At 34.7% G+C, this 27,030-nt stretch overlaps 1 protein-coding gene across 1 annotated transcript; it reads right to left on the reverse strand.

Annotated features, from left to right (window-relative positions):
- Window positions 1-1,633: 1,633 nt before the first annotated feature.
- LOC133323355 (phosphatidylinositol 3,4,5-trisphosphate 3-phosphatase cnrN-like) lies at window positions 1,634-2,704 on the reverse strand (the record flags this gene model as incomplete). Its single annotated transcript, XM_061532296.1, has 2 exons — window positions 2,097-2,704; window positions 1,634-1,817 (listed from the first exon to the last, which is right to left on the reverse strand). Coding segments are annotated over exons 1-2 (792 nt in total), but the record flags the coding sequence as incomplete, so codon positions are not given.
- Between the last annotated feature and the right edge of the window lie 24,326 nt (window positions 2,705-27,030).

The following is a 27,030-nucleotide window of genomic DNA, read 5'->3' on the forward strand; positions in this document are numbered from 1 at the left end:
TATGTTTAGAATTGGATAAAATTTGGCACAGACCACTTATTCAGCCCAAGGCCGAATCCTATTGAAATTGGAGAAAATCGTTTCAGATTTAGATATAGATCCCATATATGTTTTCAACCGATTTTAAGTAAATGGTGCACCAAAGACCCTGAAAATTATAATCACTCAGTTTGAAAAACTGAAGCAAGAATTATTTTTCAGCAATGCAAAATTAAAGCCATTTCGGTGGAAAACTGTGGCCAGAACTTCTTGTGATCGAAAATATTCTGTAAAGAAGTTAGTCAATCTACGAGAACGAAGTACGAAATTACAGCCACTTCGGGGAAATTTGTCTAAAACATTAAAAATATCCAAATGGAATTCCTAATTACAGTCACTTCGATTCCAAAATGCCAAGCCCATTATATGGGGCAATGCCAGAACATGCACCTATAAAGAAAAAAAATTCAAGTCATGCGTTTCATTACTCAAAAACCCTGGAAGCAAATTATAGACGCATTGATGGATATAACCCCTCAAATCTTCAAAAAAAAACTTTACATTTCATTGCAAAAATGCCGTTAAAAACTTTAAACTATCGAAAAAGGTCTGGACTTTCAAATGGAACAATGTTAAAATAGGAACCTATTGTATGGAACCATTGTAACAAAACTTCGCAGACATCAGTCTGGACCTAATTTAGTACTCTGTGCAAAATGTTGTCCCAATCGGACAAATATTGAGAGTTTGGTGTATCATTCACAGAAAATCGGACGAAACTATATTTGGGAGCTATATCTAAATCTGAACCCATTTTAACAAAACTTCGCAAACATCAGTCTGAACCTAATTTAGTACTCTGTGCAAAATTTTGTCCCAATCGGACAAATATTGGGAGTTTGGTGCATCATTCACAAACAATCGGACGAAACTATATATGGGAGGTATATCTAAATCTCATCATGGGTCTATGTCGATTCCTTTTGCCTGTTACAAACATATGCTCAAAGACATAATATCCTGTGGTGAAGGGTATAAGAAAATATTCATAAAAAATCTACAACCAATGGTTCTGTTGGTCCTAAAAAATTATTCTTTAAAAAATCCACACATATAGTGATCTGAAAAATATTCTTTAAAAAAATCCACGCCTCTATGGGCTCTTAAAGAGATATGTTTTATAAAATCCTCGCCTTGAAAAATATTCTTTAAAAAATCGACGCCTATAATGGTCCTTGAATAAATATTCTTTAAAAAAACGACACCTATAATGGTCCTTGAATAAATATTCTTTAAGAAATCTACGCTTATATTGGTCCTTAAATAAATATTCTTTAAGAAATCCACGCATATAGTGGTCCTTGAATAAATTTTCTTTAAAAAATCCACGCCTATAGTGGTCTGAAGAATATTCTTTAAAAAATCCTCGCCTATAGTGGTCCTTGAAGAATACTCTTTAAATAACCATTCTTATGTCGATCCTTAAAAAATATTCTTTATAAATCCACGCCTGTATTCATCAGGGAAAAAAGTCTAAAAGTCAGGTTTCACTGCATCCTGGCAGAACATTGATATTGATTCATTGATATTGCCTGCAGGATGTCATTTTGCAACAAATTTGCATTACAAATGATACGAATATTGCATAACTTACCTCAAATAAAACCTGATCCCAATAATCGTACCAGGGCTCTGGAACATCACCCACCAATAGACATTGCCACCAATCTGACATATTGGCTGTACGATGACGTCGTAAGCCATGCCGATCAAATTCCACGACACAACCGGTCGATGTTGTCACAGCAATATGCAAATCCGTGGTATTATTATAATCACTGAAAAAAGGGAAAGAAATGCCACAATTATGCATACAAACACACACACGTACATATGAAGAGAGATTTCATTACAAAGGGATGGATATATGGAAAGGAAATGAAAATGGGAGAGAGAATAAATGGAAAAATTAAGCTCAAAGATATAATTGATTTAAGTATGGATTTCCCAGCTAAAAGGGAAATAAATTGAAAAACATATTCAATAAAAATTGAAATGGTGGAAAGGATGGATGAGGAATGGAAAGAAACAAAAAACAATGAACAACTTCTACTCACTTGAGAAAATCACCTGTGGTGGGACGTAAAACTATAGCACAAGGATATTGATTGGCCCGCACAAATGGATAAGGTAAACGGAATGGCAAGAGGCGACTGTCCATGATGTGACAAACTGAATCATTTGAATTCTCATCGTCGTCGTCGCCATCGTCATCTGAGTCCTGATCCATTGTGGCCTGATGTTGTTGGTCATTGCCATTATGCCATTGATCATCATCATTATCACGATTATTGTCATTATTAACATCACCATGACTGTGGGCATAATGTCCTTTAGTGGCTGCCATTTGGACATTATTTGTAGCTGGAGTTCTTTTCTTGGACTTGGGTCGTTTGTTTGTAAGACCACCACCACCGTTGGGATGTGTGTCCAATGCCGTTTTACATTGTGGACAAATGTGCGGCAATGTAAAACAGAAAACTTTCACATTGCAATGATGGAAGCATAAAATGCCCGGATCTGAGGTAATTGTGGTCGTTGATGTTGTTGTTGCCACTGCTGTTGTTGTTGATTGTGGTGATGCCACCGAGTTTGTAGGAATTCCACCCAGGCCACTACTACCACTGGCAGCAGCAGCACCTGCAGATGAAATGCTTTTGCTCATGATTCTTGTTGTCATGCTTTGAGTGGATACCAATGTTGATGCTGCTGCTGTGGATGATACTTTGGCCAGAAGCTATAAGCGTTATTGTTGTTACTGTTGTCGTTGATACCTTTGTTAACGCCGATGTTAACATGCACCGTTGTTGTTTGTGCTATCCTCCTCCTTTCTGACCACAGAAAATTGAATCACTTTTATTGCTTTCACAGCAATTGTCTGGTTCGACTAGAGGCAGAGGTAGCAAAAAAGTTTTTTGTGGAGGTATGTGGTGTGTGTTGTTTCTATCTTTCAATTCCACTTGGTGCTTCTGCTGATCCAACAAACTGCAATGAAACGGAAGAAAAACGAAAGAAAGATTCTTGTAAGTTTTAGTTTGACATTAACATTTGACAATTGTTTCAGGGAATTCCATTCATCTGTTTGAAAGTTCGGTTTCACCCAACCACGAGTGTTGCCGTCCATTTATATATTCTTTTACAATTTGTATTTGCTTCGATTGGTAAAAGGAATGTATGTGGTTTGAAATTAATTTCAATGAGTGGAGATAGGAAACCAGTGAGGAAATTGCAAAATTCAGACGTGACCGACTATTTAATACCCTTCAACACTTTGGGTATATACAAAGGATGTTCCGAAACTTTTTACTGTAACAGACCTTGCATTGTTGAAGGATGATTGTCATGAAATCGGACGAAATTAAATATATGATTTACATCTACATATGAATTGACTTCGAACCATCCATACACATATCTTTTGGCAATAGCAATCGGGTAAACTTAGAATGGAAAAAAATATACGGGAGCTATATCTAAATCTGAACCGATTTTCGGGAAATTTAATACACACCATTCTAGACTTATCTCAGTACGCTGTGTAGGTTTCGTGCAAATCAATAGATATATTGGGAAGTTCGATTAACAGTTCGAGACTTTGGTGGGAAAATGCGGCTTAAACCTTAAAAATATGGAAAATGAGGCTGGAACGTCACTTGGAGGTTCTATCAATAACATGGATCTTTTTATAGCCTTCACCACACTGTGGTACAGGGTATTATGTCTTTGTGCATATGTTTGTAACAGGCAAAAGGAAACGAGATAGACCCATGGTTCCTTTAGAGAATATGCATAGAATCACTTTCTAAGTCGATTTACGTATGTCCGTCCATCCGTCTGTCCATGTTAAATTGTAAACAAAGTACAGGTCGCATTTATTATTCGAATTGGATGAAATTTGGCACAGCTCATTCATTTGGCCCAAGGACGAGATTTAGATATAGCTCCCATATATATTTTCGTCCGATTTAAGGTAAATGGTGCACCAAAGTCCCTAAATAACTTTCGATTTGCACGAAATTTTGCACAGCGTACTGAATTAGGCCTAGAATGATGTGTGCCAGGTTTCGAGAAAATCGGTCCAGATTTAGATATAGCTCCCATATATAGTTTCGTCCGATTTAAGGTAAATGGTGCACTAAAGACCTTATATATACGTCGATTTGCACGAAATTTGGTACAACGTACTAAATTGAGCCAAGAATGATGTCTGCCAAGTTTCGTAAAAATCGGTCCAGATTTAGATATAGCTCCCATATATAGTTTCGTCCGATTTCATGTAAATGGTGCACCAAAGTCCCTATATATTTTCGATTTGCACAAAATGTTGGCATAACGTACTGAATTGAGCATAAAGTCATGTCTGCGAAGTTAAGTTAAAATCGGTCCAGACTTAGATATAGCTCCCATATATAGTTTCGTCCGATTTCATGTAAATGGTGCACCATAGTCCACATATATCTTTCGATTTGCACGAAATGTGGAATAACGTACTGATTTGAGCGAGTGATGTTTGTCAGAGTGATATTTGTCATGTTTCGTGAAAATCGGTCCAGATTTAGATATAGCTCCCATATATATTTTCGTCCGATTTAATGTAAATGGTGCACCATAGTCCACATATATCTTTCGATTTGCGCGAAATTTGGCATAACGTACTGAATTGAGCCTACAATGATGTCTGCCAATTTTCGTACTAATCGGTCAAGATGGTGTACCAAAGTCCCTATATATCCTTCGATTTGCTCGAAATTTGGCATAGCGTACTGAATTTAGTCCAGAGTGATGTATGCCAAGTTTCGTAAAAATTGGTTTAGATTTAGATATAACTCCCTTATATTATAGATTGTTTGAAGTAATTGACGCACCAAGGATCCAATATATGGTTGATAAGAACAAAACGTACTGAAATTAGTATAACCTAACCTGTGACAAGTTCCGTTGAAATCGGTTCATATTCGGAAATAACTTCCATATATATTTTCGCCCGATTTTAAGTAAATTGGACATTGAACTCCTCATGTTAGTCAGATTTACATCATATTTTGCACAACGTACAAAATTGAACATAGAATTACGTAGTTGCCTTTTATAGAAGTACAGACATAGCCCAACGGATGATCTATTGATATTTGTTTGAAGTCGATTCACAGTTAGATAAATATCACATATTTTATTTCATCCAATTTCATGTTAATAGTCCTGTTTAATATACCCATAGTGGTGAAGGGTATCATATAGTCGGTCCGTCCGACTTTACTACTTTCCTTACTGGTTTAAAAACATTCTTCTTAGATGGGTGTAAAAAATGTAAGAAGGGGTCCCCTTCGATCTGGACAGCTTCATAGGGGATTAGTTAATGCCTAAATTTAGGCTGTAAATAACATTAAAGTCTCATTTGACTGATAACAACAAGGTCACTATATAAAACCATATAAACTAACATCTCTATGCAAATGCAAAAGAGATCAGACCCTTCTACATAACCTTTCTATTTTCTGGATCTTGACTAGATCAGTAAATCATAACATGCCTGGTTCACCTTAACGGTGTTCCTGGATAATGAAGGACCCCGCGAATATTCAGATATTTCGTCGACTCTAATTAGTTGGAATGAAGGAAAGCAGAATCATTAATTTATACACTGGAGAAGTTCCGTCATATCATGATAAATGCTGATTTTCATACACCGTTTGGAAATGATAAGTGATTTATTTAAAAAATATCATCCTCAACCCCAATTCATGTATTTAATCCCAAAAAGACAAATTTTATATTTCTCACCAGGAAATCAATATCTCAAACTTCACATCCTAAATGGAGTAGGTTTTTAGCCCTTCACAGTCGTCCGATTTACAGATTTAGGAATATATATATGACCACCAATTGGCTATTACATAGATCTACCTTATTGCTAACACTAAGAAAAAATTTAACTCACTATAGGTATCATGACAAGTGACTGCAGGATCCGGTCTTTACCTCAAATTTCGGGTGTCGGGGAAGAGATGAAAACAATCGAGCATCTATTGGTATAGGCACTCATACTTTTTAGTATAGCCACCCATACCTCCAAATATTCGGTATTATGGTGATTTTTTATATGTATTTCAACCGAATTGGCTGTAATTTGCTACGTTTGGTTCTCATTGGGTATCAAATCTTTCTACCAAAAGTTATGAATATTGGTCCACTTTCTAGAGTAACCCGTTTTATACAGGTTTTCAACCAAATCAGCTGTATTTTGGTATTTTGGATTCAATTTGCATATTAGATGTGCATATGAAAAGTAATCAATATAGGCTTATGTTTCGGAGTTACCCACATCTTTCAACCAATTCGGTAGCAATTTAATATTTTGCATTCTTATTGAGCAGAATATGTGTAAAAATTATCAACATTGGCCCATGTTTCCCCGTATAATTGTAGATTTAGACACCTTTCTTAACCGAATTGGCACCCATTTGATTTATATAACGCAACATCCCGAATTTCGGAATTTCATGAAGCTTGGATGCGTGCTTCAACAAAATTAACTGTACATTTATGTTTTGGATTTTTATTAAATTGAAAATCTCCCTGCGATAAATTATCAATATAGGCCCAAGTTTCCGGGTAGCTCCCATATAATGGTACACTCATTATTCCGTATTTTTGAGGGTGTGGGATTGTTTTTAACCGAATTCGATCTAGTTTGATGTATCAAATTCTTATAGAGTGTCAAATCTTTCTACAAAAAATAATCAATGCTAGTTTATGGTTTGGTATAGCTCCGATATAACATCCATCGGATTTGATCGGATCGGATTCCTGATGAATAATAACTAGAGAGTATGTAATTTGGAATACTATTTTTTCGGAGCATGGACAACTTACTATCACATAACACCATAACATTGTTTCCATATTATTATCATATAATAACATTGTTCCCATATTATTAGGTTTGGTTATAGATTGATACGCCAGGTACAGGCTTGTACGTTATCGTGGAACAAAATCGGGGTTTCCACAGTTTTGCATGTATCTGTCGGCGCATATCTTCAAAGCAGTATTCTTTATTCTTTGTGGCGAAAAATCTGGTACACCACGCCATTGCAGGTGATGGGTTTACCTGTAAAATGATTTAGGCTTGCCGGGGTCCAAGGCTCAGGACAGAAATTTGTATTTATGATTGAAAGAAAAAGTGTGAAGTTTTAGTTCTCTAATATTTTCAATTGACATTGAATGGTATAGCAAACTTAAAGCTTGGAATGATTAGTAGATACCCGTAGTCATTCTGACCTGGATAATTACTCTTGCGGGGAGCATAATAAGATGCTAAAGGTTTAGAGACCTGAAGACATTATGTAAGCAGAAAAGGGAAAAAGACGAATGGGGAGTTCGAGGCCCTTATAAGTGCTCTAACTAATGGACGCTTCAAGCAAACATTATGCAGGACACATTTCAAGAGGGCTTAATTTTTTACCTACCTAAAACCCTATGACCTCCTAAACTTAATATACCACAAAAACGTTCTACTTCATATAACCACGAAATAGTGATATTTTCTTTTTTTATATTTCGTTTCAATCGCTTTTAAATATTCTCCATTTTTCTTCAGTTTCTTTTTCTTATATCGTGCATTTCTATTTTGATTGCTGTGGTTGTTGCTAAAAACCATTAAAAGGGGGTAGGTAAAACCTTTTGTCCTTTTGTAGAATTTCTGTTTTACTTTTCTGTGGCTTTGTCCACAATAGCCGCACCATCGTAACATTTATTCGAATACAACTTCAACAGCATCTAAAGTGGTTTCGTTGTTTTATATCCTTTTTCTTTTTTTGATCTTAATGTCTTTATTTTTGGTTTTGTTGTTGTCGTCGTTTTTGCTTTGTGTGGCATTATTTTCCACTTTATTCATGGGAAATGGTTAGTGGTGTTTGCTTGGTTGGTTGATCTGTCATCTATATTTGGTGTAAAAAGGTTGTCAAACAAAGGTATAGTATTCTGCAAATGGTAATGGTTGGAGAGGTGTATTTTTTCGCAAAAAGTGTTATTAACAATAATATTGGAGCAATGTGAGGATATATTAGAAGGTGTATTAGATAGTCTGTTCGCATACATGCATCTATGGAATTTAGCCCGTTTCAAAAAGTATATATCTATTAAAGATAAGAGAGTATATATCGCCTAAAGATATTACAATGATTTTCCAATTTGTAATTGCAATCTGAGGAATATTTTACAAGGATGAATATTTTACATTAAGGAAAGTAGTAAAGTCGGACTGGGCCGACTATATGATACCCTTTGGGTATATTCTACATATACCCTCTTTGGGTATATTCTACATATGTATCCTAACAGACGTCGGGTTTTTGTTATATATCTATATCTGAACCGATTTCAGGGAAACTTGTTAAAGACTAATGTATATTACTTCAGTACGTTGGGTCAATTGGCCTAGCTATGGACCTTTTCACGAAATTTAGCAAAATCATTCTAGACTTGATTCAGTACGCTATGCCAAATTTCGTGCAAAACGAAAGATATATAGGGACTTTGGTACACCATTTACCTTAAATCGGATGAAGATATATATATGGGAGCTATATCTAAATCTGAACCAATTTTCACGAAACTGTGCATACATCATTCTAGACTTAATTGAGCGCGCTATGCCGAAATTCGTGCAAATCAAAAGATTTCCAGGGACTTTAGTGGACTATTTACCTAAAATCGTACGAAACTATATATGTGAGCTATATCTAAATCTGAACCGATTTTTACGAAACTCTGCACACATCATTCTAGACTTAATTCAGTACGCTATGCCACATTTCGTGCAAATCGAAACATATATAGGGAATTTGGTAAACCATTTACCATAAATCGGACGAAGATAAATATGGGAGCTATATTTAAATCTGAACCGATTTTCACGAAACTTTGCACACATCATACTAGACTTAATTCAGTACGTTTTACCAAATTTCGTGCAAATCTAATGATATATAGGGACTTTAGTACACCATTTACCTTAAATCGGACGACAATATATATGGGAGCTATATTTAAATCTGAACCGATTTTTCCCAATTTCAATAGGGTTCATCCTTGGGCCGAATAAGTGACCTGTGCCAAATTTCATCAATTCGGATTATAAATGCGACCTGTACTTTGCTTACAATTTAACATAGGCATACAGACTGACAGACGGACGGACATGCATAAATCGACTCAGAAAGTAATTCTATGCATATTCTCAAACGGAACCATGGGTCTATCTCGATTATTTTTGCCTTTTACAAACATATGTACAAAGACATAATACCCTGTACCACAGTGTGGTGAAGGGTATAATAATTTTCTTCAAAAACGATGTTTTTCATTTTTGCCGGTCCTGCAACAAATGAGCAATTCAGTCAATGCCTGAGGGATATATCTGTCGCCAACACCGATTGACATTTGATACACAAAAACTGAAATTTTTAATTGAATACCAAAAAAAAACTTCTTGTTGGAAAGCCCTACATAGCAATGCCTTACCTTACTCCAACAAAGATATATCTCTCTTGTCTTCTACAAGAATTTGTATTCTTCTTTTCTGTCGGTTTTTTCATTGTTACCAATAATGATTAAACATGATTTCCGATTCTATCCCACATTCCAACAGCTACCATATAACACTATCCCATATTCAGTCCATCCATAGCATCATCATCCCATGTGTGCTTTTATAGAATTTTCACTCTGTAGCTCTTTACACTCTTTTGTGTTTATGACTACGACAACAAGGATAAGGATGCTGATGCTCATGATCATCATCGGCAGCAGCTTACCTGTGGTCCTATCTGTTATTCCCAAAACATTTCACATGGCAAGCATAGGAATGGTTTTTATCTGAACATGTAGAACAGTGGTAGTAACAACAACAGCAATAGTAAGCCACAAATGCTGATTAGGTTTGATATAAAATTGAGACATTTGTATGCAAAGTGTTTCGAATTTTTGTTTAAGTATCGATAGCAGCTGCCAAAGTTGTTAATATTTTGCGTTTGGGCAAGTGTTACGTATGAGATTTTGATTGTTTTGGGTTTTATGAAGATTGTTGTAATCTCAACAACGTTGAAACTGGGGCAGTCACAATGATAACAATTCCAATATGGCAAATTTCCGGATACCTGATGTGGTGGCATTTTTATTGCCAAAATACACTCGTTGTTTGAACACAAACAAATTTTCTGAGAAGTAGGTTGCAATTTAGGGTCTTATAAACTTTTTTATGACTTTGTCTCCCCATAATAGGAGAAACATAATACTGGAATTGACAACATAATACTGGAAAATATTGAACAGATAGGTAGGCATTTAAATGAAAATTACATATTTTGTGTTGCCACGAGTTTGGAAACTGAGATAACTTTATAAATTTTCAATTTTATGAGTTTTTAATAATAGGTGATTTGGTATGAAGGGAAAACCGACAACATAAGTCATTTATTACATAGAAGTATCAGATGTTTATATGTAATTGAAAAAAGTTTTTATATCAAATTCCCTGAAGTAGTAAAATAATATAAAATCTTTACTAGATTTGTCGATTACTTGGAAATATAATTAATTTATTTAATTTTTATACCCTCCACCATAGTATGGAGGGTATATTATACCCTCCACCATAGTATGGAGGGTATATAAATTTTGTCATTCCGTTTGTAACACATCGAAATATTTTGTCATTCCGTTTGTAACACATCGAAATATTCATTTCCGACCCTATAAAGTATATATATATATATACATGTCCGTCTGTCCGTCCGTCCGTCTGTTGTAATCACGCTACCTTCCGAAGGAATTTAGATAGGGTGCTGAAATTTTGCATAGAGTTGTCTTTTGTCTGCAGGCAGGTCAAGTTCGAAGATGGGATATATCGGTCCACGTTTAGGCATAGCTCCCATATAAGGTACCCCTAAATTTTCGGTATTTTCGGGTTCTAGAGCGCGTTTTTAACCGATGTTGTTGCAATTTGGTATTTTGTAGTCGTATATGGTAACAAATCTCCCTACCAAAAATTAGAAATATTCGCCCCCCTTTTTGTTGTAGTCCCCATATAACCCTCTTTTTATACCCTTCGCCACACTGTGGTATAGGGTATTATGTCTTTGTGCGTATGTTTGTAACAGGCAAAACGAAACGAGATAGACACATGGTTCCTTTTGAGAATATGCATAGAATCACTTTCTAAGTCAAGTTATGCATATCCGTCCGTCTGTCTGTCCATGTTAAATTGTAAACAAAGTACAGGGCGCATTTATTACCCGAATTGGATGAAATTTGGCACAGCTAGTCTATTTGGCCCAAGGACGAACCCTATTGAAATTGGAAAAAATCGGTTCAGATTTATATAGCTCCCATATATATATTTTCGTCCGAGTTCATGTAAATTGTGTACCAAAGTCCCTATATATCTTCCGATTTGCACGAAATTTGGCATAGCGTACGGAATTGAGTCTAAAATGATGAGTCCATCATTCAAAGTAGCTGTGCCAGTCATTTTAGCAGCACTTTTTAACTCCTGTATACGGTAATGTACACTCCGAATAACCTAACTCCAGTAAGCCTAACTTCATTGTTACTCTCCACTGCTGTGGGTTATCACTATCAATGGTCCCTTAAGGACCTGAACGGAAGAGGGATTTGAGCCCGTCTGCTATACGTTATAATACAAAATTGTTTGGAATAGCTAGGAGACAGGAAAAACACAATCATTTGATGGGGTATTGAACATAACATCCTGCAAGCCGACTTAAACAATATTGGACGCGAGAAAAGCAACAGGGAACCTGTGCCACTGCACAGGGAACTCAAGCTTCCAAACCCAATTCTTAGAAAATAAAACTTTTGGGGAAATAATCGAGTATGAATGGAAAAAAACTGAAGGACTTCTCAAACAAAACTGAATTTGTGGAAGTTTAGGAAAATCAAATCTAAATATTACTTCTTCTAACTTTCTTAATTCTCTAGTGCGCATAACAGGCCACTCACAGTATGTGTCCTACTATTGAACATGTGTAATGTAATTCACCCCTCTTTTCAACCAAAACTCTTTGAGAACTATCGGGTTCTGGAACTCATGGTGTGTTCTTTACACTTTACACATACACTTCACCTCAGAAGTTACCAACAGTTCTGCTTCTCACGTGAATTGAAATTTTCGAACTGCGACAAAAATAAACGTCAACATGGTACTTTGCAGAAATAGATTGGGACAAAATTTTGCACAGAGTACTGAATTGGCTCCATACTAATTTCTGCGGAGTTTTGTTAAAATCGCTTCAGATTTAGATATAGCTCCATATATATTTTCGACGGATTTAATGTAAATGGTGCACCAAAATCCCAATATATCTTTAAGATTTGCACGAAATTTGGTACAGCGTAATGAATTAGTTCTAGAACGATGTGTGTTAAGTTTCCTGAAAATCGGTTCAGATTTAGATATAGCTCCCATATATATTTTCGTCCGATTTAATGTAAATGGTGCACCAAAGTCCCTTAAAAGCTTTCGATCAGCACGAAATTTGGCACAGCGTACTGAATTAGATCTAGAATGATGTGTGTTAAGTTTCCTGAAAATCGCTTCAGATTAAGATATAGCTCCCATATATATTTTCGTCCGATTTAATGTAAATGGTGCACCAAAGTCCCTTAAAAGCTTTCGATCAGCACGAAATTTGGTACAGCGTAATGAATTAGGTCTAGAACGATGTGTGTTAAGTTTCCTGAAATCGGATCAGATTTAAATATAGGTTCTATATCTGACCAAAAGAAAAATTAAGTATGAGTTGCAGAATGACATTTTTATGCATCCAATTTCATTTTACTGGTCCTTTGAAAATGCGACGTCTGTTAGGATTCATGTTGAATATACCCAAAGTGGTGAAGGGTATCATTTAGTCGGTCCGACCGTCCGACTTTACTACTTTCCTTACTGGTTTTTATTTAAAAAAATCGTTTATACAGGTTTGCCCATATTCGGCGGACCCATGTTTTGTTTAATCAAAGAAAAAAATAAAAATTTGGCGGTTGGCAATGTTAATCATTTAATTTGTTCCAAGAAGATTTGTTTACATCAATTTTTGAATATGATATCTCTCAAATTGCCGTCTTTGGCGTTGATGACGTATTGTGCCCTTTTTGCTGCATTTTCCATCGTTTTTGCCAACATTTCGGCCGGAATAGCGGCTATTTCTTCACGAATGTTGTTCTTGAGCTCTTCTACGGTCCTTGGCTTGTTAACGTAAACCTTTGACTTGAAATATCCCCACTAGAAGAAGTCAGGCAGCGTCAAATCTGGCGAACGCGGTGGCCAGTCCAAATCACCACTTTTCGACATTAAACGGCCCAGAAACAAATTCTTCAGGAAATCGATTGTTATGCGACATGTGTGCGGTGGAGCGCCGTCTTGTTGAAAGCAGAACTGCCACATACGCTTTCGACGAATAATTGGCATCACAAAATTGGTCATTATGTCGATATAACGCTCCTGATTGATGGTAACAGCATGGCCTTTTCATTTTGGAAGAAAAACGGCTCAATGACCGTTTTCGCACTAACGCCGCATCACACTGTGACTTTTCCGTCATGAAGGGGAACTTCTTGAATCTCCTGAGGATTTTTTCAATGGCGTAAAAACGGCAATTTTGCTTATTTACCGTCCCATTCAATGTGAAATGGCCTTCATCGAACATGATAATTTTGTTCCAAAATTGCTCGTCATCTTCGGCTATTTCGATGACTCTTTGGGCCCATTTCAATCGACGAGGCTTGTCCGCAGGCAACATTCTTTGCGTCAATTGAATTTTGTACGGGAACAAATTCAAATCTATGCGAATAATCCGTTGTAAAGTGGACCGAGCCATGCCCAACTGCTGAGAATGGCGTTTTTGGGATGTTCTTGGGGACCTCTCAACACTGGCTCGTACGGCAGCGATATTCTCGGCCGGTCGCCTTGGTCGACTTTTATATGGCCTCTTCGGATTACAAAGAGCTTTACCAGTCGAAAATTTTTCGTATAAATGCTTAATGGTGTTATTAAAAGGCGCACTTCTCACATTTTTAATGTTCTAAAAACACGTTGAGTTTTCACAATTGACTTCTTCTGTTAAACGAAATTTCAACTATTTCAGAGCGTTCGCGTGGCGTGTATTGGTTCATGGTAAAAATCTGCTTGGACTGACGCTTCAAACGCGGTATGTCATTAAGCGATGTGACATCTCTGTCAAAAGTTATGGCGTTGCCAGATGGGTCCGTCGAAAATGGGCAACCATGTATAGAAAAACGTGACTACATCCGACTCTCACTATGAAAATGTAAGTGTAAAGAATTGACTTCAAACAGGTGTAAAGTGTATTACAGAACAGCTCGACGTGTGTTCGATACACATCCGTCGAATTGAATACCAAACATGTCCCTATATTTAAATCTGAAGAATGTGTGAAGAAAATATACATGGCAACTACGCCTCAAACAATCATAAGGACTTTCGTACACCATTTTCATAATATCAGACGAATGGATATATGGGAGCTATATCTAATACTGAATCGATTTCGAAAAAATAGGCATACATTACATTTATATATAGCTACCATATAGTTTCGTCTGATATTCTGTAAATTGTGCATCAAATACCCAAATTTGTCTGATTGAGACGAAATCTGGCATAGCGTATCAATAGGAATATATTGGTACGCTATGCCAGATTTTGTCTCAATCAGACAAATATGGGTATTTGATGCACAATTTACAGAATATCAGACGAAACTATATGTTAGATATATATTTAATCAATATTGTTCGTCTTTGGACCAAGTAAATGGACTGTGCTGAATTTCATCTCATTCGAAACATAAATGTGACTTTTTTACAATAATACCTAGCCAGATGGACGGACAGCCAAGCATAAATCGACTCAGAAATTGATTCTATACATATTCTAAAAAATAACTATGGGTCAGCATTGATTTCTTTAGCCTGTTTCATATATCATCTTTATAGCCACTTCGAAAGGATAATGCGGTTAGGACTCAGTTGATAATTTTTGCCATGAAATTCATTACAATTTGAAAAGCAACTGAAATACCTGGTATCCGGCCATGTCGTGGTTGAATAATGGTGTCTCCGATGATGTGAATGACAAAGTGGAAATACCATCCATCTTGTGGTGAACATTATGGCTTTAAAAAATAACGTTTTACTTCGCTATTGCAGGGCTTTTAAAATCCCCCTAAGCAAACATAATTTATTTTGTGTTACTACTTTCTATAATTATGAGTAATTTACTATTTCTGCCAAACAAAAATGTTTTGGACATGCGAGAAACTCGTGCATCGTTTCGAAAAGTGAAAAGTAATTAATAAATATCTACTGGACATGGCATAACAACAACAAAGAAAAAATAAATTGATTGACAGTTGAAAAAGTTCTGACAGCGATGTAAATGTATAAATCAATTTTAATTTAATTAGGAATACAATACTCTTAAATATGAAATTGAGAGAAACCGTTTTCTCTCAACTATAAAAGTATGTTATTCCCTCAATTGCTCTCAATAACTCTCTTGTGTGATAAAATGCACTGAGAATAACAATACCGGCATATTCGGTTCGGTTGCATTCAAAACCATACATCACCACAATCAATGTAAACAAACCGGTAAATTTCTGGGCAAACTCACCATTTTTGGGGGTGTAAAATAATGAGAGAGCGAGAGGAAGAGAGAGAGATAATAAGGATGTTAAGAGAGAGTTAGGCCATAGCTGTATGAGTGAATATTTTTTAGTGGTGAATTGTGTGTGTACGGTAACATAACCATGTTATGGCCAAGTTATTAAGGTTAACATAAATGGAATGGAAAAGCATGGAAAACCCCGTTAGGAGGATTCAATTACTCGTGGCCCAAAGAAGAAATACCGTTAACAGGGGTTGACTAACACAATGTTGCACCCTTGACGCAATAGTTAATGGCGAGCATTGGTTGCAAACGGTCGTGTTTCGAAACTCAAAGCGGCAAAACCTGAACCAACTCAAGTGAATGGATGGATATTGCCAAACAATTGCCTTGTTCATCATATTGGGGGATAGTTTTTGTGTGAAAAAAATTAAAATAAAGAAAAATTAACAGAAAAAATAAAAAACAAATCAAGAAAGGAAAAAAGGCCCCAACTGAAGTGAATTGAGTGAAAAAAATATATTTAAAGAAATATAAATAGCTGGAATATTGAACAGTGAAATACAAAAATAAATTAATTAAAAATAATAAAACCCGTGTTTTAATTAAAAGCGAAATTTTTAAGGGTAATTGTTGGCTTAAAATCCAAAACCAGGAGTTTTCAAAAAAGTGGTGGTATTTGATTAAAAAATTATTTAAAATTCTTAAAAAGGATAATAAAAATATAACAATCTCAAAGGATATTGCTATCCTTGTGAGAAGACAAAACAAACAAGTGATAACAGATTCGATTTATTTAAAGTCATTTAAAAAATGTTTTGTTTTGCTGCTACAATTTAATCCCCTTATCTTAAGGATATTTTCGTTTTAATCCTGGCAATTAGCAGAATATCAAGAAGTCTTGTTAACGAAATTGTCTGTAGACATTGTCACAAAGATTACTACAATTTTGTGAAGAGCGGCTTTAAAAGTGTTGGGAAATTTCGTTCAACTACTCTCTCGGTGTTTGTGTCGGTGTGTGTAGTCCATAAATGCTGCTATCGGTATCGTTTTATGTTCGGTGCTTCGGTCTCTTAAATCAAAAGGATTCAAACGTGACAACCTTAACAAATAAAAACCATTGACTAAGTGAATAGCTTTAATTGGATAAAAGGCTATAACAAATTCGTTAAAGGATATCAAAGAAATTGTTTGGGCTGGAAATACGTATTTTGAAGGATATTTAGAAATCCCTTATTATATTTTTTAATACATTTTTCAATATTTATTTAATAATCTTTTCAAAATTCATTGAAACACAAACAAAAAATATTTTTTCTCGTAAATATCCTATTTTCGTATTTCCTCCCCCTCCACCAAAAGAAAGTGCTTATTTATTTTGTTGTTTTCCATTTTTTCAACGTTTACATGGCAACGTAACTTAACAACCAACTACAACAACATCACTAAATAAAGAAAAAAACAAGCCTATTGTTAAAATATCAATATTGAAACTTTATTGTATATACCTACCAACCAAAACATTCAAAAACACATACACATACATATTAAAAAAAAATAATAGCCAACTAAAGGATAACCAAAAGGATAATGACCTAAAATAATGTTTAGTAAGTAAACACAAAAGGGAAGCAAACGAGAAAAAACGTAAAATCATTCACATAATTTTTGTATAGAAATTTATGTACATCGATTGCAAGGAATAGAAAGGATCAATGGAATATGATATAATAAAAAAAATATGTTACATAGGTTTTCATGTTATGGCGCTTTTGTATTCGTTTACTTTTAACAGTATAAAAGGAAATACATGGGAAAGTAATGTTCTTTTATTCTCTCGACATGGGGAAATATTATAAAATAATATAATATATTGATTTTGTATAATATTCAATGAAAGGAAAGCATTTAAGAAATGGAATTTCTGGAAAAGCACGGTGGGCTAGGAAACCAATTTTGTGTCAAAAATTCCATATCAGGTAGAGAGGAAAAACGTTACATATTTCAAATCTGGGGACTCTAAGTTTTACGCCAGTAAAATTTTATATCATTGTGGGTCAGGATTTTTTATAAAATAATAATAAAAATAAATTTGTAACATGAAATAGCGGTCAATTAAAAGGATGGTACTGGCGATATTAATGAATATGAAAGTTATTAGTAATTTTAAGATAATCGTACAAAACTTCGTATATAAAATTCATAAATATGATTTTTTCCAAAAAAAAAAAAAAAAAAAAAAAAAAAATTAATAAATAAAAACAAGTGAAAAAGCGTTAAGTTCGCCCGGGCCGAACTTTCGATACCCTCCACCATAGTTATACTGACAGATCCATGCAATGAAAATATAGGGAACATACCACAGAGTGGACATATACCGATAATTCTACAAACCGATATATGTAAACCATTATGTACACCAAATACAAACTTCAGCAATTTTTAATGGGGATTTTTCCTAAAATCTGTAAGATCCAAGAAGTGGACTGATATTGATAACGCATGGTAGAGTATAAAATCCTCAAACTACTGCAATTTAGATTACACAGTTATATGAGGCGATGCCTAAAGGGGGACCAATATTGATTACATAGTGTAGGAAATAGTGAATATTTGGGGATATCATCATATGAGGGCTATGCCTAATTAATGACCGGTATATGCCAATTTTGAACCAAATATTTTAATTGTTTATCTCAATTCTTTACTTCAGGAGGTATCACTATATAAAAGAGATGCCTAAATGTCTGCCGATATTTCATTATCATCATGTTTGAGTTTTCTTTTATCACAATATCTTTAGAAGGCGGAATGCTTACAACAGATAGGTCAATAGTCTCTGTAGGGTAAAAATTGACTATTCCCCGTAACGCCAACACACGGAACAAATCAGATAACTATTTTAATATAAACAAGTGAAAAAGCGTTAAGTTCGGCCGGGCCGAACTTTGTATACCCTCCACCATAGATATACTGACAAGTACTTGAAATGAAAATATAGGAAAATTATCAAAAAGTGGACCTATATCGAAATTTCCACAAACCGGTTATGTAAACCAAAATGTAAACTATAAAACAAATTTCAGAAATTTTTAATGGACAATTATACCCACATCTTTATGGATAATGAGGGTGACACGGTTAAAATGGTTCTAGACCCCATGTTTCTTTGGACCAAATTTGTTTAAAAAAATATGATATGATTACAACAGATTCTTAGAACCAAACCCGAAACGCAGAACAAATTGCATAACTATTTCAATATAAAAAAGGGGGTTAAATGGGGACTACCCCAAAAAGGGGGTGCATATTATTATTTTTTGTAGGGAAATTTTTTACCATATACGACTACAAAATACAAAATTTCAGCGAATTCGGTTGAAAAACGAGCTCAAGAACCCCAAAATACCGACATTTGGGGGGTACCCTTATATGGGGGTTACCAGAAAAATTGGACCTATATATATATATATAACTAGCGGGCCCGGCAAACGTTGTCTTGCCAAGCAATGTAGTTGATCTATAATTTTCGTCATTTTAGGTTGGTTTTTATACCCTCCACAGATTTTTGTAAAATATTGGTATTTGCCCGAACACACAGAAAATAACATTATCTAAAATTTTATCATTATGGGCTATTTGCTATTTTTGTCTTCTAAAGTTTCGTTGGATATAAGTTGATTAATAATTGAATTCGTGGAGAATAAATTTAAATTAAAAACATTTAAATGCACATATAAGTTTGACTTCCGAATTACATTTCCCCAATATATTTATAAGACTTCCATATAACGGTAGCGCAATATTAAATTAGCTTTTTATACCCACAACGATTTAATATAGAACTTTGAAATTTGCACATTTCTACTACTCATAAAATATTTGGTATTGAAAATGTTAAATTTTCCTTCACTTTTTAGGGTAGCCCCCAATAATCCACAGAATTTCTTCCAATTTAATAATAGGGATACTACTACTAATACTGCCTAACTAAAATGATCAATATTGGCCCAAGAATTCGAATATCCCCCATATAACGGTATACCTAAAATTCGGCATTTGGCTGTAATTTTATATTCGCCCAAGCCTCCAAATATCGCCTATATAATAGTACTCCACATTTTCGATGCTATGGGGGATTTGGGCACGTTTTTAAATATAATCGGCATAATTAATTTGGCATATATCCATTCCCATTGTAGTAGCTGTAATATATCATTCCGGGATGGTAAGACACATTTTTGCGGAAACATTTTTATTTAGGGCCATTTCTATTTAGGACGTTGACCGAATTGGGTTGGCCTAACGTATTCAAAAGGTGCCATCAATATTTCCCGTTTAATTATCGGTATGCCTGTAATTTTTAACATTATTTTTTCAGAGCATGGACAACTTACTACTACATAATGCTGAAACATTGTCCCCACCGATTTAGGGAATCTACAAAGTGCGAAGTTTTGTGTTTATAAGTTCAAAGACATTAACCCACGATTAGGAGAAGATTTGATATTTCTCGTGACATTGCAACAATTTAGGTACTTTGAGGATCAACATGTCCCTATTATTATTATTTTCAAGAAAATAATCTAGGGCATGAATCTTAGAATCAGAACTCTATTCCGACTGTCTTTTGATTTTCATCCTTGCATTTGTCCCAAAATTTACGTGGATTTTATAGAAAACCGTGTACATACAATGATCGCGTGTACATTCAATTATATACTTCTCAATTTTTTTTTTTTTTTGTATTCTCACAAAAAAAGTTTCAATACAATGTCAATCCAATTGAAATGGAAAATTTTCAATAATTGAAAATGAAGGCTTATAGAATTGACTTGCTACCAATTCTAGCCCAAAATATCTCAAAAAGCAACTACGACGTGTTGCAATCAAATAGCTTGGTACAAAATTCGTGGAAATGCAAATATGCTTTATAATATTTTTTTTTTTTGCAAATTTTCCGCGGGTTTCAAGATCAGATAAATCAGATCAGATAAATCCATTCAGCCGTTCTCGAGTTTTAGCGAGACTAACGAACAGCAATTAATTTTTATATAGTAATACAACAGTTTTTTCAAGGCAATGACAATCCAATTGATGGTAGAAAATTAACATATTTTGAGAATTTTCCATAAATGATAATTACTTAATAATTTTATACGCTGCCAATTTTCGCCCAAAATATGTCAAAGAAGAACTACGAAGAGATGAAATCATAAAGGTTCGATAAAAAATGCGTGGAAATTCTAATATCTTTCAAAATATATTTTTGCAACATTTTCGCGGATTTTTCTCAAAATGTTCTTGCATTAAAACCTTTCCACTTCAATTAAAGACTACTAACAGAAACTTTAAGTCAAATGGCCCAGCCGTTTCTTTAAAATAACTTTTGCAATATTTTCGCGGATTTTCCTCAAAATGTTCTTTTATTAAAACCTTTCCATTTCAATTATAGACAACTAACAGAAATTTTAAGTCAAATCGGTACAGCCGTTTTTTTTTTAAATATTTTTTGCCAGATTTTCGCGGATTTTTTTCAAAATTTTCTTTCATAAAAACCTTCCCACTGTAATTACCGACAATTTAAAGAAATTATGAGACAAATCGGTCCAGCCGTTCTCAATTGATGCGTTAGTATACATTTTTCTTGCTCCATTTATATATATATAGATTTTATGTTTATAATTTTTAGTGGGGAGATTTGCTACCCAATAAGAACTCAAAGTACTAAACCACAGCCAATTCGGTTGAAAACTACGATCAAACCCCCAAAATACTGAAAATTAGAGGGTACCGTTATATGGGGGCTACCAGAAAAAATGGACCTATATGAATAATTTTTTGTGGATAAATTGGGAACCCATTAGCGACTCAATATACCAAATTTCAGCGAATTCGGTTGAAAAACGCGCTCAAGAACCACAAAATACGGAAAATTGGGGGTACCCTTATATGGGAGCTATGCCTAAACGTGGACCGATATATCCCATCTTCGAACTTGACCTGCCTGCAGACAAAAGACGACTCTATGCAAAATTTTGGCGCTCTATCTCTATTTGTTTAGACGCTAGAGTGATTACAACAGACAGACGGACAAGCTTAGATCGTCATAGAATTTTACGCTGATCAAGAATATATATACTTTATAGGGTCGGAAATGATTATTTCGATGCGTTACAAACGGAAAAACAAAACTAATATACCCTCCATACTATGGTGGAGGGTATAAAAAGGGGGTTATATGGCGACTACCCCTAAAAATGGTGAATATCAATAATTTTTGGTGGGGAGATTTGTTACCATATACAACTACAAAATACCAAATTTCAGCGAATTCGGTTAAAAAACGCGCCCAAGAATCTCAATTCGTTTAGAGGCTAGAGTGATTACAACAGACAGACGTACAGAATATTAATAATATTCTGTCCGTCTGTCTGAATATTAATAATTTTTCAGTAGTGTTGGCGGGTTATTTGGGATACCATTTGTATTTTGTTTTTGCAAAATAGTCAGGCTTAATCCCAGTTTGTTGTTTTTATAAAAAACAACTATTTATTAGTGGGAATGTATGGCATTGTCCGCCGAGGGGTAAGGCAGGGAAGACTATAGTTTCGGATCTCGCCACTGATCCTCATCAGTTCCCTTAGTTTTTTGTTGGGATATTCTCCCCAGAAGCTATTAATAGCTTCTTTACAAAAAACCTTTCAAACCCAAATGTATCTTGTGACAAATCGAAGTTCTTACGTTACCAGCGGTACGACCCCAATGAGAAGTTCGTTTCGTTGGCGCCTGACTTCGTGGTCAACAAGGCATTTGAAGACAATTAGAATACATTTCCCACTGCTATGTAATTTTTGTTGGGGAGATTTGTTACCATATACGACTACTTTAAATTGGCCTCATGAATTGTAAATTGACTTAAATTGCAAAGGAATCGAATAAATAAAAAAAAAATAAAACCCCCCAAAAACTTAAAATTGGGAGGTACCCTTATATGGGAGCTACCAGAAAAAGTGGACCTATATTTATAATTTTTAGTGGGGAAATTTGGTACCCAATAAGAACCCAATGTACCAAATTTCAGCGAATTCGGTTGAAAACCGCGGTCAAGAACCCTAAAATATCGAAAATTGGGGGGTACCCTTATATGGGGGCTACCAGAAAAAGTAAACCTATATTTATAAATTTAAGCGGGGAAATTTGGTACCTAATAAGAACCCAATGGAAAAAATTTCAGCGAATTCGGTTGAAAACCGCGCTCAAGAACCCCAAAATAACGAAAATTGGGGGGTACCCTTATATGGGGCTACCCGAAAAAATTGACCTATATTTATACTTTTTAGTATAGAGATTTGCTACCCAATAAGAACTCAAATACCGAATTTCAGCGAATTTGGTCGAAAAATGCGATCAAACCCGACAAATTACCGCAAAATTTTGGGGGTACCCTTATGTGGGGGCTATCCGAAAACATGGACCCATATTTATAATTTTTAGTGGAGAGATTTGCTACCCAATAAGAACTCAATTATCAAATTTCAGCGAATTCAGTTGAAAAACGCGCTTAAGAACCTCAAAAGAACCTCAAAATACCGAAAATAAAAAAAGGCAAGCTCCCATATATGGAGCTTTGCCTAAACATGGACCGATAAGACCCATCTTCGAACTTGACCTGCTTGCAGACAAAAGACGACTCAATGCAAAATTTTAGCGATCTATCTGCATTCGTTAGAAATCTGCATGAATTGCATGTCAATCGGATTCTTTGGAGCTATATGGAGCTATATGTAAATCTGGACCTATTTAAGCAACCGTAGCATATACCATTTGGTATGCTGCAGCACAGTGCGCTCCACAATTTTATCTCGTGTATATGAAACAAACGTAGGAGATTTTGTTCCTTATAAGCACCAAATACCAAATTATAGCAAAATCCATTGAAAAGCGTCCATACTCCCCATAATAGCGAAATTCATAGTACCCCTGTGAAGGGGACCTATAGTGATCACTTTTGGCGAGAATAGTTGGTATCCATGAGAACCCATTGAAACGGATTGAAACGGTATAAAAATTAAACACTTTAAAATACCCGAAATTAAGCGGGACCATTCTATAGGAACCACTCATATAAAACTACATTGATATGCCAAATTAAAGTTACTTCGGTAGAAAGGTTCATCTATTTTGAAAAATTTCCTCAAAGATTTTTTATTCATTCTCCAAGAATTCGGCTTTCGCGATTGGCGGCCATGATAACTGAAAAACTATTAATCCTGTCAGTTTCAAAATTTCAACACGTAAAACTTAGTAAGTTGAATAGTTATATAAATTTAATAGCAAATCATAAGAAGCCTAAACAAGCTGTTCCATATTAATATATTTATGTATAACTCTGTGGAGAATCTAAAATATAATAACTTTAGATCATGAGAAGACTTATTTAATAAGTAGCTGTTCTTCCAAATACTTCATGAATTTTGTGTGCTTTCTCTTAGTCTTAAGTTTACAAAAGAGCACTTTTCCACACCACGCCAAAAAAATAATAATATTATTATTAAATTTCCCAAGAAACGGACTTAATATATTCGCAAACAACACGATATTACAATTTTTTAATACACTTGTTTGACAATGAAATATTTCAAATACTTATCTTCTTATACGAGGATGTTATACTTTTTAATTTGTATGCAGAAAAATGATTCCTTAGGTGATATTTCCGTTGTTGTTTTTGTTTGTCTGTGACTAAATAAAATAAAACGATTATTTGTTTTTGTGTTTTATGTTAGTAAGTATGTCCTTAAGTAGATGAAACAAACGTAGTCGGAACAAATAAATGTTTTAAAATATGTCAAAACACACACCGATACACACAACAGAATAAGTGGAAGACGAAGAAAAGTGAAAAACAAACTTAAGATGATTATAATGTTAATGTACATATTTCGTTCGCTCGTTTGTCTGTCTGTTTGTTTTGGAATGAAACGTGAATTTTTATTCATTTGCTTGTCGACAAGTCGACTAAAAAGGAATGCTGTTTGGCATATAAGGAAATGTATGAGGGCGCTATTTGGTGGGGCGCTGCAATATTTTCTGTTGATATTTGATTAAATTGGATTGAGTTAAGAATAAGGGCTTTCATAAGGAGTAAATATTCTGTGTTCTATATTAAATTGCCTTTATTTGTATATATTTTATTAAGGAAGTATTATAATTCAAAAACTCCTGTCAGTGGGTAATGTAAACTTTTTTAGGAGAAAATTTCGATGCATATTAATATTTGCCCTATAACCATTAAAGAAATTTGCCAAATGTAACGCCTATAATTTGACAAATTTCCCACAATGGATTTAATAACTTCACAATATAAATATGGCTTGAATCGTTAAAATATACATCGAAATACCCACCCTAGATTACAGAAATATAGTCTTTTCGAAACAGTGTAAGCCCTGCTCGAATTTTACTAGTAATTAGATACAACTCCAATATGTATTGTCCTCCGACTTCAGTACATAGTGCACCAAAGTCGGAGTCCGATTGACACTATAACGAATTGAGGTCAAAACAAGTGAAAACGTCGTTAAGATCACACGAGCCGATCTTTTTATAGGCATATAAATCTAAAAATCAGTCGGTATCTTTATATGCGAGCTATGTCAATATATGAATTAAGAAGGATTTTTAATACTCTCTGAACAAGTTTTACCGAATTGTGAAAAGCAAAATTACAAGCTGAAAAATTCGGCTAAGAATTTCAACATACCGAAAATATGTGTTGTGCCAAAAAATTAACCGATATGAACCCAAATGCCAAATTATAGACATATGGGTCGGACAAGACGCAAAGTATACACTGTGGTGGGACCTTTATATAAAAGCTATGATGGTAGCCCGTATTGATATTTTTATAGGAGAAAAATTATTAACCATTGGGAACCCAATATATCAAAAAAGGCTAATTATGTTGAAAATTGAATATCAATTTGGGAGGAAATATGTCAAAAAACTGATAATGAACATTTTCAGCATATATGTCTTTCAAGATTCAAAAATTCAGAAGGCTATGTTATTGACACCTCGGTTGAACAATTCGCAAAGAAAAATTATGGACGGATCATAATGGGACGGATCTTTATATGAGACCCATTTGTGGATATTGCTATTTTCTGGTAGTAAAATTTACCATCCATTGGGAACCCAAAATATAAAATAAGAGCAAATTCTGTACACAAAATAACTTTAATGAGGCCGACGAATAATATTTTGCGGTGTTCCAAAACATAATGAAAAATTAAGTATACACCCCACACTCCAACGTTTTGGCCGTTCAAAAAGGTTTTGGTTGAGTTAACAATTGATAGCTTCTATCAATTATTAGCAATGGTTCTTTTCTCTTGTTCATGTTTCGATCTTCCTCACAGTATTTAGACTAAAATATCGTATACCACTCAGAATTTACCTTCCTACGTTGTACAATCGGAACAGGTGTTATATGACTAGTTATTGTCAAAGAAATAGGTAACCATTTCCTTCGAAGAGTTTTTGGATATGGATAGTCTTCGAAGACCCACATGATCCATTACAAATCACTCATTCAGAAACTCATCCGTTCACACATCAAAACTTGTTCCGGAAATTTGACAAAAATCAACAAAGGTGCCATACCAAAGACGGAACGATAGTAGGTTAAGATTGATGATTGCGGCCAAAAAATGTTATTATGTTATATTTGAACTCAGCTATGAAGGGTCTACCAACCAAATTCGGATTTTGCAAAATCTGCCCTTTTTAACAACTGTAAGGTTTCCATATTCCTTTACTCTTTATAACTTCAATCGTATGACCAATGAGGCACTCTTCTATGACGAAATATGTCGCATCGAAATATTGGTTTTAGTCTCCACGTTTCATGGGATCAAATCCGTTTCAGGAGTCGGTAATTCTCGCAGGTCGTAACCAATTTTAAAATTTTGTAAATCTTATATCAAGTGAACAGAATATCCAAACTTTGCCCATAGTTATTGTTTACCAAACTTAGATTAAGTTCAAAAATGGGACCCACATATCCACCTCTATCACAAAGTGTCAAACATTTATAAGCGAATTCATACAAACTTGGGGAAGATGGGACCCATCTGACCATTCCATCTGCTAACTTCCACAAAAAGGGTAGACATTTTGAAAATCTGTTAATTCAATATTAATCGAATAGAATATCCATTCCCATCCAATATTTTTACCAATGCTGTACGAAGTGACAAGATTACGGAATATCC

The sequence above is a fragment of the Musca vetustissima genome, unplaced genomic scaffold (assembly GCF_032173495.1).
Source record: "Musca vetustissima isolate MV318-11 ecotype Yass unplaced genomic scaffold, APGP_CSIRO_Mvet_v1 utg5550, whole genome shotgun sequence".
Classification (NCBI taxonomy): domain Eukaryota; kingdom Metazoa; phylum Arthropoda; class Insecta; order Diptera; family Muscidae; genus Musca; species Musca vetustissima.